Source organism: Oncorhynchus mykiss, chromosome 23 (genome assembly GCF_013265735.2).
Source record: "Oncorhynchus mykiss isolate Arlee chromosome 23, USDA_OmykA_1.1, whole genome shotgun sequence".
NCBI lineage: Eukaryota > Metazoa > Chordata > Actinopteri > Salmoniformes > Salmonidae > Oncorhynchus > Oncorhynchus mykiss.
In genome coordinates, this window is record NC_048587.1 from 13,168,212 (window position 1) to 13,187,508 (window position 19,297).

At 42.5% G+C, this 19,297-nt stretch overlaps 2 protein-coding genes across 4 annotated transcripts in view; one reads left to right on the top strand and one right to left on the bottom strand.

Moving 5' to 3' along the window:
* Positions 1-934: 934 nt before the first annotated feature.
* Positions 935-19,297, bottom strand: part of mocos (molybdenum cofactor sulfurase) — a 28,048-nt gene continuing 9,685 nt past the window's right edge. For 2 of the 3 annotated variants that reach the window (XM_021580210.2, XM_021580209.2), the window contains 7 exons: positions 19,038-19,200; positions 14,068-14,155; positions 13,691-13,815; positions 11,889-11,985; positions 11,482-11,623; positions 11,291-11,395; positions 10,532-10,958 (listed from right to left, as the gene is read on the bottom strand). In XM_021580210.2, coding sequence (XP_021435885.2) covers positions 10,866-10,958; positions 11,291-11,395; positions 11,482-11,623; positions 11,889-11,985; positions 13,691-13,815; positions 14,068-14,155; positions 19,038-19,200 — 813 coding nt within the window. In that variant the 3' untranslated portion in view covers positions 10,532-10,865. Of the gene's footprint in view, positions 1,183-1,285; positions 1,434-10,531; positions 10,959-11,290; positions 11,396-11,481; positions 11,624-11,888; positions 11,986-13,690; positions 13,816-14,067; positions 14,156-19,037; positions 19,201-19,297 lie in introns of those variants that run through there. The other variant, XR_002470311.2, reaches the window with a different exon arrangement.
* On the top strand, positions 6,138-10,160 carry LOC110502289 (serum amyloid P-component). Its single transcript, XM_021580214.2, has 4 exons — positions 6,138-6,411; positions 8,435-8,492; positions 9,100-9,202; positions 9,445-10,160. Exons 2-4 carry the CDS (start codon positions 8,435-8,437, stop codon positions 9,962-9,964), a joined length of 681 nt encoding a protein of 226 aa, XP_021435889.2. The 5' UTR covers positions 6,138-6,411; the 3' UTR covers positions 9,965-10,160.

The window sequence follows — 19,297 nt, forward strand, 5'->3', positions numbered from 1 at the left end:
TGACTGAACAAACCAGAGGTAAATTATTTCTGTTTTTTAAGACTACAAACTGGCGAGCTCTATACCATGCCTTCTTAATTGCCCATGGGAAGATTAAACACGTTGTAGTGATTTGAATGGGAATCTAAAGCTTCAGTCTCATAGACAACATCATGTTAATAAATGTAGTGCGTAACAATAGGTATTACAGAGTGTTACGGGTTTAAGTATGATAATGCTATCTCTTACCTATCCAGCTCTGAATCTGGGTCAGCTCCTGATTTTTGGGCCAGTGAAGCAGCCTGGGATGGTACAACCTGAGCGGTTACAGTCTGCCCAATCTGTCATCAAGCGGCTCCGTTTCTTCATCAGCCAGTGATCATCCTTGAGAGCAGCTCCTTTTGTCTCCTCATCCTGAGGGAAAGAAACACTGAACACACACCCTTCCCTGTGTCCTACACAGGACTCATAACAAGGTAGCCATAGCCTACTGTAGGGGTGCACCTCAACAGTCTACAGTGGCTTCCTCTATCTCTGATCTGAACAGCAGATAGATGAAAGCATTCGGGTATTTGTTTTCACCCGTCCAGTTCATTCAGATGAGTATGAGCAGAGAACAAAACAGAATGACAGTGAGCCACTTCAGACTATTGAGATGCACCCAAAACCTTGGGTAAGGTGCCACACTGTACCTCGAATTTCAGCTTGGCTCCATTGAGGTCCATGCAGGAGTGGAGACACTCCCCCACCACCATGCCCCTCACACGCACTACGCTGCTATCCAGGTGGCTCTGCATCTCTCCCAGCATGAACTGTAGCAGTTCTGACAGAGGAAAGGATAGAAGGGTCGTGATCATGAAGCACCAAACAGTAGAAAATAGTCTTCAACAAGACGGAACTACATGGACACTTCCCATAACAAAATGTTAAGGATTTTTGTTGTTGTTCATTTCTCAAATGAACACAACCCGGAGGTGGACAGGTCAGAAAGTAATGTGAACAGCTCTGATCGTGTGACACAGTACTGTGTCGTAGTGTATCCGAGCGTAGCTCCTGTAGCCCTGTATCACTCAGTCGTCCCACACACAGCAGCAGAGCCCGTCTCACATACAGCTGCTGCTCCAGAGGGGATTGGGTGATGACAAACCAGGCCTTTTTGTCCTTCAACACCAGGTTCCCCATGATCCTGGACCTCTGTTGGGCCTAGAGGAAAAATAACACTTTTACATTATGAGAGAAAGAGATTGGACAAAGACGCAGACAGTTTGACACCTTTTTATAACCTCTACCCATCCCCTTCCCTTACCTGTTGACAGCCTGCACCTGCCCAGTGATCCCACTCTCCAGCCAGCACTCCAGGACCTTCTCCAGAAGCTTCCAGCACACAATCTGCCACACCATGTCTGAGTGAGTGCAGGAGGAGAAGCGAGGTGCCAGTACCTCAAACACTAACCCTGCAGAAAGAGACACAAAATTATGTAACTCTTTTGATGAATGGACAAGTGCAGCAGTTGACAATCATCAATGCAGGAGAAACACATATTGAATGCAGCCTTGCTTACCACTGTGTCCCTGAACACAAGCCTTCCCAGTGCATGGGCCACAAAAGTCAGAAAGCAGTGTTTTCCATCGGGTAACAACACAGTGTATTGACAGTGAGTGACACACAATAACATACATGTTGGATGTAGACAGTTAAAGTTAAAACAACCATAGGTAGGCCCTTAATCAGAATTTACTATACTGCATTAAATAATTACTATATTCTGCATACAAACAAACCTCTGAGCTTGACTGACAGGTTCTCTCCAGCGCAGTCTAAGGATGTTTATAAAAGCCAATTAAACTGCCAATAATCAAACAAGTATAATGGCAAAGTTTAGAGCTTGTCAGTGAAGTATAACCAATGTTTTTTCCCCCATATAAACATGTATCGTTCTTGTATCATATCTACATACGTATCGGGTCATCCTGAAAAGGAAAGATAACCCCCCCAGTGGATATTTAGTGTTTAGAATGTATTTTATGTTTTAACATCAGTCGCGCAAAAAAACATTGTCTATTCAGGTACATGGGAACTTAACCTCAAAATGTATTTTATGTGCACTACGTCATCACGCCCTTACAAAAATGTACCACGGTACCACGGGACCACTTCCCTTTTTCCACATTTTGTTACGTTACAGCCTTACTCTAAAATGTATTAAATAAATGTTTTCCCCAATCTATACACAATACCCTATAATGACAAAGTGAAAATAGGTTTTTAGAATTTTTTGCAAATTTATTAAAAATAAAGAACATAAATACCTTATTTATGTAAGTATTCAGACCATTTGCTATAAGACTCAAAATTGAGCTCAGGTGCATCCTGTTTCCATTGATCATCCTTGAGATGTGTCTACAACTTGATTGGAATTGTCTGTAGAGCTCCGAGACAGGACTGTGTCGAGGCACAGATCTGGGGAAGGGTACTAAAAAATGTCTGCAGCATTGAAGTTCCAGAAGAACACAGTGGCCTCCATCATTCTTTAATGGAAGAAGTTTGGAACCACCAAGACTCTTCCTAGACCTGGCAGCCCAGGCCAAACTGAGCAATCGGGGAAGAAGGGCCTTGGTCAGGAAGGTGGCCAAGAACCCGATGGTCACTCTGACAGAGCTCCAGAGTTCCTCTGTGGAGATGGGAGAACCTTACAGAAGGACAACCATGTCTGCAGCACTCCACCAATGAGGCCTTTATGGTAGAGTGGCCAGATGGAAGCCACACTTCAGAAACAAGATTCGCTGGTCTGATGAAACCAAGATTGAACTCTCTGGCCTGAATGCCAAGCGTCTGAAGGAAACCCTACGGTGGAGTATGAGGGTGGCATATCATGCTGTGGGGATGTTTTTCAGCGACAGTGACTGGGAGACTAGTCAGGATCAAGGGAAAGATGAACGTTGATGAATCCTTGATGAAAACCTGCTGAGGCAAAGGTTCACCTTCCAACAAGACAACGACCCTAAGCACACAGCCAAGACAATGCAGGAGTGGCTTCGGGACAAGTCTCTGAATGTCCTTGAGTGGCCCACCCAGAGCCCGGACTTGAACCCGATTGAACATCTTTGGAGAGAACCTGAAAATAACTGTGCAGCGACACTCCCCATCCAACCTGACAGAGCTTGAGGATCTGCAGAGAAGAATGGGAGAAACTCCCCAAATACAGGTCTACCAAGCTTGTACCATCATACCCAAGAAGACTCAAAGCTGTAATCGATGCCAAAGGTGCTTCAACAAAGTACTGAGTAAAGGTTCTGAATATTTTTAGTTTTTATTAATTTGCTAAAATGTCTAAACCTGTTTTTGCTTTGTCATTATGGGGTATTGTGTGTAGATTGATGAGGAAATAAACAATTTAATCAATTTTAGAATAAGACTGTAGCGTAACAAAATGTGGAAAAAGTGAAGAGGTCTGAATACTTTCCGAATGCACTGTACTTCCTGAATTACCATGGTATAGATAGATGTGGATCATGGAAATACCATGGTTTTTACCCTGCATTATACATTCTACCATAGTAATGCAGAATTATGATAAATGCTGCAAATAATTATCATATAGTTGTCACGCCCTTACCTTAGATATCTCTGTTTTTCTATATATTTTGGTTAGGTCAGGGTGTGACTAGGGTGGGTACTCTAGTTTTTTGTATGTCTAGGGGGTTTTGTATATCTATGTTGGCCTGATATGGTTCCCAATCAGAGACAGCTGTTTATCGTTGTCTCTGATTGGGGATCATATTTAGGTAGCCCTTTTTCCCCTTTCCCCCCGTTTCCCCACTTCCTGTTGTGGGATCTTGACTATGTGTAGTTGCCTGTCAGCACTATTATGGATAGCTTAACGTTTTGTTTGTTCTTTATTGTTTTGTTTAGTGAGTTTCAGGTTATTAAAATATGTGGAACTCTACACATGCTGCACCTTGGTCTCATTCATACGACAAACGTGACAATAGTACCAGCTTTATTAATTGTGCGTTACCATAGCACAATCGCAGAATCATGTATTCAATAAATAAACCCCACAAGGTCTAAAGAGGTTGGTTGGTTTTATATTGATGAATTGCTACACCAGTATGGGCAAATTTCTGATAAGGTCAGGCTACTATTGTTGATCCTAGTTTGTCTGTAAAATTAAAGATAAAGGGAAATAGTTGATGTGAAAAATGGGTAAGACTTTCTGTATTAATTGTACAATTTTTTTTGCTCATGTTTGGGTTCCTGGTCTTGCCATCCTAAAATGTGGGAGATTGTAAGATTCACTACATCACCAAAAGTAGCTGGACACCCCTTCAAATTAGTGGATTCGGCTATTTCAGCCACACCCGTTGCTGACAGGTGTATAAAATCGAGCACACAGCTATGCAATCTCCATAGAACATTGGCAGTAGAATGGCCTTACTGAAGAGTTCAGTGACCTTCAACGTGGCACCGTCATAGGATGCCACCTTTCCAACAAGTCAGTTCGTCAAATTTCTGCCCTGCTAGGGCTGCCCAGGTCAACTGTAACTGTTGTTATTGTGAAGTTGAAACGTATAGGAGTAACAACGGCTCAGCCCTGAAGTGGTAAGCCACACAAGCTCACAGAACGGGACCACCGAGTGCTGAAGCGTGTAAAAATGGTCTGTCCTCGGTTGCAACACTCACTGCAGAGTTCCAAACTGCCTCTGGAAACAAAGTCAGCACAATATTTGGGTGTCCATGGCCGAGCAGCTGCACACAAGTCTGAGATCACCAGGCGCAATGCCAAGCTTCGGCTGGAGTGGTGTGAAGCTTGCCGCCATTGGACTCCGGAGCAGTAGAAACGTGTTCTCTGGATTGATGAATCGCTTCGCCATCTAGCAGTCCGACGGATGCACAAAGTGAGGTCCATATAGAAATGGTTTGTCGAGATCGGTGTGGAAGAACTTGACTGGTCTGCACACAGCCCTGACCTCAACCCCATCTAACACCTTTGGAATGAATTGAAACGCAGACTGCGAACCAGGCGTAATCGCCCAACATCAGTGCCCGACCTCACGAATGTTCTTGAGGCTGAATGGAAGCAAGTCCCCTTCAGCCATGTTCCAACATCTAGCGGAAAGCCTTCCCAGAAGAGTGAAGGCTGTTATAGAAGCAAAAGGGGGACCAACTCCACAGTAATGCCCATGATTTTGGAATGATATGTTCGACAACCAGGTGTCCACATACTTTTGGTCATGTAGTCTATATGGTAGCCAAATGTTTGGCATTGTGTAATCATTAACAGTATTTAAAGTCAAGGGTGTTGCCCTTGATTCAGGCCCGCAGAGGGAGCCGCTTGCTCTAGCGTTTGCTTCAAGCACTCTCACTCTTGAGCAAACCTGCCTAGTAAGGGTGCGTTCGTAAATTCCCTCAGGATAACTAATTAATTTAACAACACTCAACACTCCTTGAATATGGCCAGTGTCAGTAAACGTCAGCAAAAAAATGAGGAACGGGGGAATCTGATAACTCTCTGAATTTACTAACGCATAGAGCGCACTCTGGCTCTCCAGATTGAATTTAGGAACACACCCAAAGAGAAACATTGTAACTTGGTGTTTTTAGGGATATGTTGAGAATTACATGATGGAAATGTATCTATGAGATAAAATGACAATTTATATATTTTTACAAGTAGTTTTTTAGTATGTTGGCTATTAAGAATTGTATAAGAGTATAGCCAAGTCATGGTACTGTTGCAATACCATAGTATTTTCCTACCATGGTAGTGACCAGAAAAACATAATAGTACCATGGTATTTATTTCATTGGTACATGGTACATTTTTGTAAGGGCGCACAGCATTTTATCAGCAACAAGCCATTGTTTTTATAGATTTTAGAATATTCGCATGAAAATCTGTTGCCAATTGGATAGAAGCCTAGCTAATGTGCTGTTTTGTATGTGTTTATATAGAATATAATAGAATCCACTATGATACAAATACTTTACTCTTCTCTATTTTATTATTTTGTCAAAAACCTGATCCATCAGGTTTTGACCCTGAAGTCAAGGGAAATTGACTCGTTGAAATTGATAGAAAAATTGTCAGCTGATTGAAAAGAGGAACAGAAAGTCCTAAAAATACCACCATACAATTGCAGATACATTAGAATGCTGTGTTAACACTTTCACAACCCCTACTGTCGCATGACTAACAGTCATGCGGTCAGAAAACAATATGTTGACCATGATTTTTTTCTCAAATCACCCTTTTTTTTGTGTGAAAGTGCATAACTTGCTAAATGTAATTCCTGGCAGCCAGGGGCCTTTTACATTATAACCGACTCGCTTGCATAACTAACCTATTTCACAAAGACTGAAGATGAGCATTTAAACAACAGGAGAACGAATCCCCTAAGATAAATCAGTTTTTTTACAAAACCGACAAGGTAGGCAACATTATCATAACATTAAGATGACATTATTATAACATTAACATATTATTATTCTAACCACTAAAATGTGTAATGTACAGTACCAGTCAAAGGTTTGGACACACCTACTCACTACAGTTTCTTTATTTGTACTATTTTCTACATTGTAGAATAATAGTGAAGGTATCACAACTATGAAATAACACATGGAATCATGTAGTAACCAAAAAAGTGTTAAACAACTCAAAATATATTTTATACTTGAGATTCTTCAAAGTAGCCACCCTTTGCTTGATGACAGTTTTGCATACTCCTGGAATTCTCTCAACCAGCTTCATGAGGTGTCACCTGGAATGCATTTCAATTAACAGGTGTGCCTTGTTAAAAGTTAATTTGTGGAATTTATTTTCTTCTTAATGCGTTTGAGCCAATCAGTTGTGTTGTGACAAGGCGGGGGGGGATAGAGCTACACAGAATATAGCCCTACTTGGTAAAAGACCAAGTCCGTATTATGGCAAGAACAGCTCAAATAAGCAAAGAGAAATGACAGTCCGTTACATTAAGACATGAAGGTCAGTCAATGCAGTCGTTTTTTCATGTGCAGACGCAAAAACCATCAAGTGCTGTGATGAAACTGGCTCTCATGAGGACCGCCACAGGAAAGGAAGACCCAGAGTTACCTCTGCTGCAGAGGATAAGTTCATTAGAGTTACCAGCCTCAGAAATTGCAGCATAAATAAATGCTTCACAGAGTTCAAGTAACAGACACATCTCAATATCAACTGTTCAGAGGAGACTGCATGAAATCATGCCTTCATGGTCGAATTGCTGCAAAGAACCACTGCAAAGAAATTATCCTTCGGTCTGATGAGTTCAAATTTGAGAGTTTTGGTTCCAACCACTGTGTCTTTGTGAGACGCAGAGTAGTGAACGGATGATCTCTGCACGTGTGGTTCCCACCATGAAGCAATGAGGAGGAGGTGTGATGGTGTGGGGGTACTTTGCTTTTGACACTGTTGGTGATTTATTTCGAATTCAAGGCACACTTAACCAGCATGGTTACCACAGCATTCTGCAGCAATATACCATCCCATCTGGTTTGCGCTTCGTGGGACTATCATTTGTTTTTCAACAGGACAATGACCCAACACACCTCCAGGTTATGTAAGGGCTATTTGACCAAGAAGGAGAATGATGGAGGTGACCTGACATTCCAGGTGAAGCTAGTTGAGAGAATGCCAAGTGTGTGCAAGGCTATCATCAAAGATGTCTACTTTGAAGAATCTAAAATGTATTTTAATTTTTAAAAACATTTTTTGGTTACTACATGATTCTACATACATGATATGTTATTTCATAGTAGAAATGTAGAACATACTAAAAATAAAGAAACTCTTGAATGAGTAGGTCTGTCCAAACTTTGACTTTGACTGTATATGTGTGCATACACTGAGTGTACAAAACATTAAGAACACCTGCTCTTTCCATGACAGACTGACCAGGTGAAAACTATGATCCCTTATTGATGTCACTGGTTAAATCCATTTCAATCAGTGTAGATAAAGGGGGGGGGGAAGACAGGTTAAAGAAGGATTTTTCAGCTTTGAGACAATTGAGACATGGATTGTGCATGTGTACCATTCAGAGGGTGAATGAGCAAGACAAAATATTTAAGTGCCTTTGAACAGAGTATGGAAGTAGGTGCCGGAAACCGGTTTGTGTCAAGAACTGCTCAACAGTTTCCCATGTGTATCAAGAATGGTCCACCACACAAAAGACATCCAACCAACTTGACACAACTGTGGGAAGCATTGGAGTCAACAAGGGCCAGCATCCCTGTGGAACGCTTTCGACACCTTGTAGAGTCCACGCTCCGATGAATTTAGGCACATCTGAGAGCAAAAGGGGGGAGTGCCACTCAATATTCAAAAGGTGTTCCTAATGTTTGGTATACTCCGTGTATTTGTGTTAATGTAATGCAATTTTCTATTTAAAAAAAAAGGATGTGTTTTGATTGGATTACATTTTCTTTCTATAGATGGAGAGACTCTTTCTTGTGCATGTTCTGTTTACAATGTGCTGGGCTGTGCCTCAAGGTGAGAAGTCTGACCATTTATTCCTAAATCCAAAGCCTAAAGTTTGTCATGATACAATAGATATATTATCTCTGTATTTTATTTATTCATGTATCCTTTTTCCAAGATAGAAAGTAGGTGCCGAGGTAGCCTAAAGATCTTGAGAAAAAAGCAATCAGTCTATTTTTAGGTTAGAACAGAATAAACAGTCATTCATGCAATTATTAATGATTGAATTAACTCTCTCAAAAAGTATTGGTGCCTGACAATACTGTCTCCACATGTCGAATATGATAATTATTCAGATCTAAATGGCCTACATGAGAAATGCATGTATTGTACTGTGGGCTCCTGAGTAGCGCAGCGGTCTAAGGAACCGCAACTCAGTGCAAGCGGCATCACTACAGTCCCTGGTTTGAATCCAGGCTGTATCACATCCGGCTGTGATTGGGAGTCCCATAGGGCGGCGCACAATTGGCCCAGGATTGTCCGGGTTTGGCGGTCATCGTAAATAAGAATTTGTTCTTAACTGACTTGCCTAGTTAAATAAAGGTTCAATAAATATATATAATTTGTTCATCATACAGAGGCTACCAGTATTTACAATGTACTCTCTCTGTCTCATCAGACCTCTCAGGTAAAATGTTCACATTTCCAAAGGAGTCCGACTCTGATCATGTGGGGCTAATACCAAAGGGAGAAAACTATCCTTCTGTGACAGTATGTCTCAGGTAATCAATGTAGTATTCAATACTTCAATGTGTCTGTATCTAGCATTAGAAAGCTGTGCAATGCATATTGGCAACAATACTATGGTGTGAGCAGCAGTCAAACGTCTTTGAAATATTTATTTTTCAGTGGTAATTCTTAGTAAATAAGTGGGTAATATTTTTTGTTGTTGCATTTAGTTCATTTCAGCCACAAAATGAATTTCCAAGGCTTAGCTAATGTGTGTATTATGAATTTCATAAAGGTATTTCACAGATGTCAAGAGGGCGTTTTCCATCTTTTCCATGGCAACTCCGACAAGCACCAATGACTTTCTGTTGTTCAAAGAGTCCAATGGTGACATGGAGCTACAAGTTAGATATGTGGGAAATACATTCACAGGGCTACCAGATGAGCAGAACATGTGGATGGCTCTGTGTGGGAGCTGGGACTCAGTCACCGGACTCAGTCAGGTTTGGATCAATGGGAAGCCAAGTGCAAGGAAGATAGGATACACTGCTGGGAGTGTGCTGAATGGAAAACCCATCATAATCCTAGGTCAGGACCAGGATTCTTATGGTGGACATTTTGATAAAGGACAATCGTTTATTGGTCAACTCACTGATGTGCACATGTGGAATTATGTTCTGTCACCTTGTGAGATCCAGCGCTTCACAAGCGACTTAAATTTCACCCCTGGGAATGTACTTAACTGGAGGTCCCTTGAATACACGATTAATGGGCATGTTGTTCTAGAAAACAAGCAAACACCCTGCCAAGAATGAGCAGTGTCAACCAATCATTCAGCGTTGTTGAGAAATGTTGACTATAATCAAACATCTGAATATGCTTGTGTGTCTATTCACAACTATCCTGCAAATCATCATAAAAAGTGTTTTTCTAATCAAATCAAGAAACACATTATATTCTTTCCTAAAGCAATATCCTCCAATGAATCTAATAAATTTACACTCTTTATAATAACTTGTGTATTTCAGTGCAGGCTCATTGGCACCCGGGTTAAAGGTCGAATTCAGACATTTTTAAAGGGCAATTTCTCACGGCAAGAATTTTGCTAGGACTGTCTGGGTGTGGTCTGAGTGGGGAGGGGAAAACTGAAAAGTAGCTTTTATTGGCAGAGAGGTTTGGAACTTTCTTATTGGTCTATTGACTAATTTACTGCCAAATTAGTCGGGCATCGTGACATCACCATGCAAGGCCAAAACTCCACCCCACCAAAACAGCCTGAAATTTCAGGCAGTCAGTTCAAACAGCTCTTACACTAAAAGGGCATTATCATCATTCTCACTATTCCACAGTATTATTCCAACTTCATAGTGTGGAAATATATATAAAACACAGAAAAATCCTGTTTTATTTGGGTAAGCAAACATACTTAATCCACATGTTTAAGGACGAAGTTAACCAAATCAGTTTTTCAAAGATAAACCCACCAAAATACAGTTTTGTTTATTTACAAAACATTAAAATCATGTAAACTTAAAAGGTTCAGTAATTGATTTACACTTCAGTCTGAATGAGCTCTGTTATTTCCTGGGTTGTCTAGCAATATGCAAACACTTACGCAAACACTTCAAATAAATTGAAATTGTATCCCATGCAATGTTTGCTTAAAATTTTTCACGGTCCAGACAAACGAAAACACATCTGGAATTGGTAACCTTATCATGACATTTCAGACTTTACAGACGCGCCAACAGATAGGGTAGAATTAGAGTCTTCCAGTGATTGGTGAACCAGGTACACACCAAATGTCACCTAAAAAACAATCAGAACACATTTACAGCATACTTACTGAATGGCTAAAATGGACATTGTATCCAAAATGGGTCATTTGGGGATAAAGGATACTGTGTACTTTGCTGTGTGCTTTCTTTGTTATTTTTCTTTGTTTTCTATGTACTCTGGCTACCTCCTATTCTAATGCAGTCCACCCAATAGTAAGTCAGACGGTGTGTCATAGGAAAAAAACTCTACACACCCTGGGACATATTGTCACACACTGAAATTAAACACAACTTCCCCGCTCTCTCTCTCAATCTCTCTCTCTGTCACACACATACACACTGCAGCAGTTGTTTTACACTGACCTTCCCTTTGCGATAGGCAGAGAGAGACAGAAGAGGCTCCTTGGTCTTGGCTCCTGTGCTCTGATCAACCCCGATCATCTGGCATCTGCCACACCGACCTGCCACCTTCACATCACAAAGAGATGATGCAGTTATAGCTTTTCATTACAATTTCAGTAATAAGTGTTCCCGTTTATGATCTGCATCCTCACCTGGAAATGGGTATTTCCAATAATCAAGTGTGACCAATCATCTTCCTCAAATGGCTCCTTTCCAGAGATGACTAAATTGGCCCGAAATCGACTAATAAGTGTCTGGGTGTCAAGAGGCTGATGGTCATCAGAGGACTCCTGTCTGTACCACAGTGGTTAGATGGACCACAAGGAACAAGAAAAAAAGGATGGCTCACATTAATAAAAAACAATTGATCATTCAAATGTAACTGTTAACAGACATTACCTGGGGATTGTTGTGAATAAACTCCCTGCTATCAACCAATCAGCATCCAGGATTTAAACAACCCATATTATAATGCAGAATTTAGTATGTCACAAATTTCAAATGTCCTCCACCAAGAATGAGTGAGGCCCTCAGGCAATAATAACATGTTATACTATACCTGTTTGTGATATGTCTCTGAAGCAAATCGACACTGGCACGGTTGACTATTAGGTACTGGGCTTCATTCACCAATGAGAGGGCAGTGGACGAGACCTCTGGGGCAAGTCATTATGCATTTAAGAGGGCAAAGAAAACATTCAAGAAACATTCATGCATACAAAATATACTCAACAAAAATATAGACGCAACAGTTGTTTCATGAGCAGAAGAAAAAAAAAATCCCAGAAATGTTCATTACTCACAAAAAGTGTATTTCTCTCATTCTGTGCACAAATTTGTTTGCATCCCTGTTAGTGAGCATTTTCCAAGTTAATCCATCCACCTGACAGGTGTAGCATATCAATAAACTTATTTAACAGCATGATCATTACACAGCCGCACCCTGTGCTGGGGACAATAAAAGGCCACTCTAAAATGTGCAGTTTTGTCACATAACGCAATGCCACAGATGTCTCAAGTTTTGAGGGAGCACGAATTTGGCATGCTGACAGGACAGCAGGAATTTCCACCAGAGCAGTTGCCAGAGAATTGAATGTTCACTTCTCTACCATAAGCCACCTCCAACTTTGTTTTAGATAATTTGGCAGAACTCCCAACCGGCCTCACAACCACAGACCAAGTGTAACGCCAGCCTGGACCTCCACATCTGGTTTCTTCAGCTGTGGGATCGTCTGGGGGGGTACTTCTGTATGTAACAAAGCCCTTTTGTGGGGACAAAACTCATTCTGATTGGCTGGGCCTGGGTCCACAGTAGGTGGGCCTGGCTCCCAAGTGCGTGGGCTTACCCAGATGGTCATGCGCCATCACAATCTTCAGTCTCTTTCCCACTACTCTCTCCTCTATTATCCTATCATCTCTCCATTCTGCTAAATCCTTCTCCCTCTCTCAACATCGACAAGACGGAGCTGCTCCTCCCGGGGAATGCCTGCCTTCTCAAAGACCTCTCCGTTACGTTTGGGAACTTCCCAGTGTTGCCCTTCCAGAGTGCAAATAACCTTGGCGTGACCCTGGTCAACACCCTGTCGTTCTCTGTAAACATCAAAGCAGTGACTCGCTCTTGCAGTTTCATCCTCTACAACATCCGTAGAGTACAACCATGCCTCACACAGGAAGAGGCGCAGGTCCTAATCCAGGCACTTGTCATCTGCCGACTGGACGACTGGAACTCGCTGTTGGCTGGGCTCCATGCTTGTGCCATCAAACCTCTGCAACTTATCCAGAACACTGCAGCCTGCCTGGTTATCAACCTTCAAGTTCTCCCAAGTCACCCTGCTGCTGCGCACACTCCACTGGCTTCGAGTTGAAGCTTGCATCCACTACAATAGGATGGTGCTTGTCTACATCAAGCATCAAGAGGAACTGCCCCTCGCTACCTTCAGGCTATGCTCAAATCCTACACCCCAAGCCAAGCACTCCGTTCTGCCACCTCTGGTCTCTTGGCCCTCCCACCCCAACAGGATAGCAGCTCCTACTAAGCACAGTCCAAGCTCTTCTCTGTCCTGGCACTCCAATGGGGGAACCAGCTTCCCCCTGAAGCTAGGACAGCAGAGTCCCTGCCCATCTTTCTGAAAGCACCTGAAACCCTACCTTTTCAAAGAGTATCTTAAATAATCCCCTCCTCACCTCAAACTGACTTTGCTGATAGCTAGATGGGACAACCCCATATCACAGTAGTTATCTTAAGATGAATGCACTAACTAACTCGCGTTGGATGAGAGCGTCTGCTAAATTACTAAAATGTCAAATGATACTCTAGTATTGCATCTGAAATTAAGTTTACCAAAGACATTTCCCTTTCACCTTTTTCATGGCCCTTTTTCATGTCGCGACTGAAATCAGGACTTTGCCTTATCAAACGACAAGGCTGTCCAAGGAACTCTGAGAGCCATGATGCAGCTTCATCGCCACAGTCCACTGTCTCCACCCTTGGGATGGAGAGAATACAATAACAACCATTACAACATTCCTGAATCAAGGGGATGGTCAAATATCCTTATTTTAAATTATCTGTTATAACATCTGAAGGTGACTAAAAAGCATTGAAAAAAATACTCAGTGGCAGACCAGTGATTGTGGGAAAATGCGTCAAAATTAAACATGTCATTCTGATGATACATGTCTTTCAAGCCTACTCTACAAAGACATAGCTAGTAGTTTAATAAAAAAAGCCAACTCACCTGTCACCACACACCATGTTTTGACACACCCTATGACTCTGGGGTGGCTCGCTGTGGTTTTTCAAAGGGACACAAATAGCGTTCATGCCTGAGAGAGAAGAGGAACTCTTTTAAAACAGTTCTGAAAATGTGTTACTGAAATGTATTTGACGGGTGCTGCTGAATAACTGACGTGTCACAATAAAACATTTTATAAATGTATATACAGTGCCTTGCGAAAGTATTCGGCCCCCTTGAACTTTGCAACCTTTTTCCACATTTCAGGCTTCAAACATAAAGATATAAAACTGTATTTTTTTGTGAAGAATCAACAACAAGTGGGACACAATCATGAAGTGGAACGACATTTATTGGATATTTCAAACTTTTTTAACAAATCAAAAACTGAAAAATTGGGCATGCAAAATTATTCAGCCCCTTTACTTTCAGTGCAGCAAACTCTTTCCAGAAGTTCAGTGAGGATCTCTGAATGATCCAACGTTGACCTAAATGACTAATGATGATAAATACAATCCACCTGTGTGTAATCAAGTCTCTGTATAAATGCACCTGCACTGTGATAGTCTCAGAGGTCCGTTAAAAGCGCAGAGAGCATCATGAAGAACAAGGAACACACCAGGCAGGTCCGAGATACTGTTGTGAAGAAGTTTAAAGCCGGATTTGGATACAAAAAGATTTCCCAAGCTTTAAACATCCCAAGGAGCACTGTGCAAGCGATAATATTGAAATGGAAGGAGTATCAGACCACTGCAAATCTACCAAGACCTGGCCGTCCCTCTAAACTTTCAGCTCATACAAGGAGAAGACTGATCAGAGATGCAGCCAAGAGGCCCATGATCACTCTGGATGAACTGCAGAGATCTACAGCTGAGGTGGGAGACTCTGTCCATAGGACAACAATCAGTCGTATATTGCACAAATCTGGCCTTTATGGAAGAGTGGCAAGAAGAAAGCCATTTCTTAAAGATATCCATAAAAAGTGTCGTTTAAAGTTTGCCACAAGCCACCTGGGAGACACACCAAACATGTGGAAGAAGGTGCTCTGGTCAGATGAAACCAAAATTGAACTTTTTGGCAACAATGCAAAACGTTATGTTTGGCGTAAAAGCAACACAGCTGAACACACCATCCCCACTGTCAAACATGGTGGTGGCAGCATCATGGTTTGGGCCTGCTTTTCTTCAGCAGGGGCAGGGAAGATGGTTAAAATTGATGGGAAGATGGATGGAGCCAAATACAGGACCATTCTGGAAGAAAACCTGATGGAGTCTGCAAAAGACTTGAGACTGGGACGGAGATTTGTCTTCCAACAAGACAATGATCCAAAACATAAAGCAAAATCTAAAATGGAATGGTTCAAAAATAAACATATCCAGGTGTTAGAATGGCCAAGTCAAAGTCCAGACCTGAATCCAATCGAGAATCTGTGGAAAGAACTGAAAACTGCTGTTCACAAATGCTCTCCATCCAACCTCACTGAGCTCGAGCTGTTTTGCAAGGAGGAATGGGAAAAAAATTCAGTCTCTCGATGTGCAAAACTGATAGAGACATACCCCAAGCGACTTACAGCTGTAATCGCAGCAAAAGGTGGCGCTACAAAGTATTAACTTAAGGGGGCTGAATAATTTTGCACGCCCAATTTTTCAGTTTTTGATTTGTTAAAAAAGTTTGAAATATCCAATAAATGTCGTTCCACTTCATGATTGTGTCCCACTTGTTGTTGATTCTTCACAAAAAAATACAGTTTTATATCTTTATGTTTGAAGCCTGAAATGTGGCAAAAGGTCGCAAAGTTCAAGGGGGCCGAATACTTTCGCAAGGCACTGTATATATATATATATATATACACTGCTCAAAAAAATAAAGGGAACACTTAAACAACACAATGTAACTCCAAGTCAATCACACTTCTGTGAAATCAAACTGTCCACTTAGGAAGCAACACTGATTGATAATAAATGTCACATGCTGTTGTTCAAATGGAATAGACAACAGGTGGAAATTATAGGCAATTAGCAAGACACCCCCAATAAAGGAGTGGTTCTGCAGGTGGTAACCACAGACCACTTCTCAATTCCTATGCTTCCTGGCTGATGTTTTGGTCACTTTTGAATGCTGGCGGTGCTTTCACTCTAGTGGTAGCATGAGACGGAGTCTACAACCCACACAAGTGGCTCAGGTAGTGCAGCTCATCCAGGATGGCACATCAATGCGAGCTGTGGCAAGAAGGTTTGCTGTGTCTGTCAGCGTAGTGTCCAGAGCATGGAGGCGCTACCAGGAGACAGGCCAGTACATCAGGAGACGTGGAGGAGGCCGTAGGAGGGCAACAACCCAGCAGCAGGACCGCTACCTCCGCCTTTGTGCAAGAAGGAGCAGGAGGAGCACTGCCAGAGCCCTGCAAAATGACCTCCAGCAGGCCACAAATGTGCATGTGTCTGCTCAAACGGTCAGAAACAGACTCCATGAGGGTGGTATGAGGGACCAACGTCCACAGGTGGGCGTTGTGCTTACAGCTCAACACCGTGCAGGACGTTTGGCATTTGCCAGAGAACACCAAGATTGGCAAATTTGCCACTGGCGCCCTGTGCTCTTCACAGATGAAAGCAGGTTCACACTGAGCACATGTGAAAGACGTGACAGAGTCTGGAGACGCCATGGAGAACGTTCTGCTGCCTGCAACATCCTCCAGAATGACCGGTTTGGCAGTGGGTCAGTCATGGTGTGGGGTGGCATTTCTTTGGGGGTGCCAGGCTACCTCTGTGCTCGCCAGAGGTAGCCTGACTTCCATTAGGTACCGAGATGAGATCCTCAGACCCCTTGTGAGACCATATGCTGGTGCGGTTGGCCCTGGGTTCCCCCTAATGCAAGACAATGCTAGACCTCATGTGGCTGGAGTGTGTCAGCAGTTCCTGCAAGAGGAAGGCATTGATGCTATGGACTGGCCCGCCCATTCCCCAGACCTGAATCCAATTGAGCACATCTGGGACATCATGTCTCGCTTCATCCACCAACACAGACTGTCCAATAGTTGGCAGATGCTTTAGTCCAGGTCTGGGAGAGGATCCCTCAGGAGACCATCCGCCACCTCATCAGGAGAAGGCCCAGGCATTGTAGGGAGGTCATACAGGCACGTGGAGGCCACACACACTACTGAGCCTCATTTTGACTTGTTTTAAGGACATTACATCAAAGTTGGATCAGCCTGTAGTGTGGTTTTCCACTTTAATTTTGAGTGTGACTCCAAATCCAGACCTCCATGGGTTGATAAATTTGATTTCCATTGATAATTTTTGTGTGATTTTGTTGCCAGCACATTCAACTATGTAAAGAAAAAGTATTTAATAAGAATATTTCATTCATTCAGATCTAGGATATGTTATTTTAGTGTTCCCTTTATTTTTTTGAGCAGTGTATATACTCAGTTTATTAGGTACACCACCCCTTTCACGAAAATGGTTCGCTCCTAGAGACAGTGAGTCACGTGGCCGTGGCTTGCTATATAAAACAGGCGGACAGGCATAGAGGCATTCAGTTACAGTTCGCTTGAACGTAAGAATAGGCTAAACGAATGACCTAAGTGACGTTGAGCATGGTATGATTGTCGGTCTAGGCGTGCCGGGTTCCAGTATTTCAGAAATGGCCGGCATCCTCTACTTCTCACGCACCACAGTGTCTATCTAGGGTTTACCGAGAATGGTGCGACAAACAAAAAAACTTCCAGTCAGCTGCGGTCTTGTGAGCGAAAACAGCTCGTTGATGAAAGATCGAAGGAGAACGGCAAGAATTGTGCAAGCTAAGATGCAGGCCACAAACAGGCAAATAATGGCGCAGTACAACAGTGGTGTGCAGAACGGAATCTTGTAATGCACAACTCGTTAGTCCTTGTTGTGAAAGGGCTAAAGCAGCAGGCGACCGCACCGGGTTCCACTCCTAAAGGCTAAAAACAAGACAAAGCAGCTCCAGTGGGTACGCGATCACTGGACAATTGAGGAGTAAAAAAACATTGCCTGGTCTGACAAATCTAGGTTCCTGTTGAGTCATGCTGATGGCAGAGTCAGGATTTGGTGTAAGCAGCATGAGTCCACGGCCCCATCCTGCCTGGTGTCAACAGTACAGGCTGGTGGCAGTGTTGTAATGGTGTGGGGAATGTTTTTCTGGCACACGTTAGGTGCCTCATAACCAATTGAACAATGTTTCCATGCCATGAAAAATTCAGGCTGTTCTGGAGGCAAAGGGAGATCTTTGATGTCATGGTGCTATTTTGCTTCCACCGGTCCAGGGGCCGTTGTTAAGGTCAACGGCATCATGAACTTTATCTAGTACCAGGTCATTTTAGCCCAAAATCTGGTTGTCCTTGCCAGGAGGTTGAAACTTGGTCACAAGTGGATCTTTCAGCAAGACAATAACCCCAAGCACACGTCAAAACAAAATAATAAATGGTTAATTGAACACAAAATAAACATTTTGCAATGGCCATCTCAGTCTACGGACTTTAGACCCATTGAAAACCTGTGGTTTGATTTGAAGAGGGCAGTCCATAAGCGCAAATGAAGGATATCAAGGAGCTGGAAAGATTCTGTATGGACAAATGGTCTAAGATCCCTCCCAATGTGTTCTCCAATCACAAAAAAAAGGCTCAGCTCTGTTATCCTTGCAAGGTGAGGTATGGGAAGGTATTGAAAACAGGGGAGCCTAAAACATTATTACTTGTTAAACAAAATGTCTTTCTCTGGGCAATTGTACTTTCTCTGGGCAATTGTATTTGCAATTGCAAAATAATAAAAAAACATTTGCATACAACATTTACATTTTAGCAGACACTCTTACCCAGAGCGACTTACAGTAAGTAGTGAGTGCATACATGATTTATATAATATAGCTCAGATTTGAATAATTTATTTTATAGTATTTTTTGCACATCCTTGTCAGGGGTGCCACAACCTTCGGAACTGACTATATAGATGTCTGACCTGAGGCCTGCAGGAGCAGTGTGTTTGAGGGCAGGTAGATCTGTGGATGAATGAGGCATAAGCGTGGTTCTCTCTTTTGGTTCAGACACACTCTATTACCATTCACCACCATCCAGCCCCGGTCATGGAGCAGACCCAGAGCACCCACTGGCCAGTCAGTCACCTGCATAAACACATATCACAATCAAAACACCGAAGAAGTGAGAAATCAATTAATAGTACTGCTAGGCAAACACACATATCGTAATTGTGTTTAGTTG

Excerpts from the sequence above, each read along its gene's own strand:
- LOC110502289 (XM_021580214.2), top strand. The coding sequence starts at position 8,435 with ATGGAGAGACTCTTTCTTGTGCATGTTCTGTTTACAATGTGCTGGGCT. Across the intron at positions 8,493-9,099 it reads GTGCTGGGCTGTGCCTCAAG|ACCTCTCAGGTAAAATGTTC; the intron begins GTGAGAAGTCTG and ends CTGTCTCATCAG. Across the intron at positions 9,203-9,444 it reads TCTGTGACAGTATGTCTCAG|GTATTTCACAGATGTCAAGA; the intron begins GTAATCAATGTA and ends AATTTCATAAAG.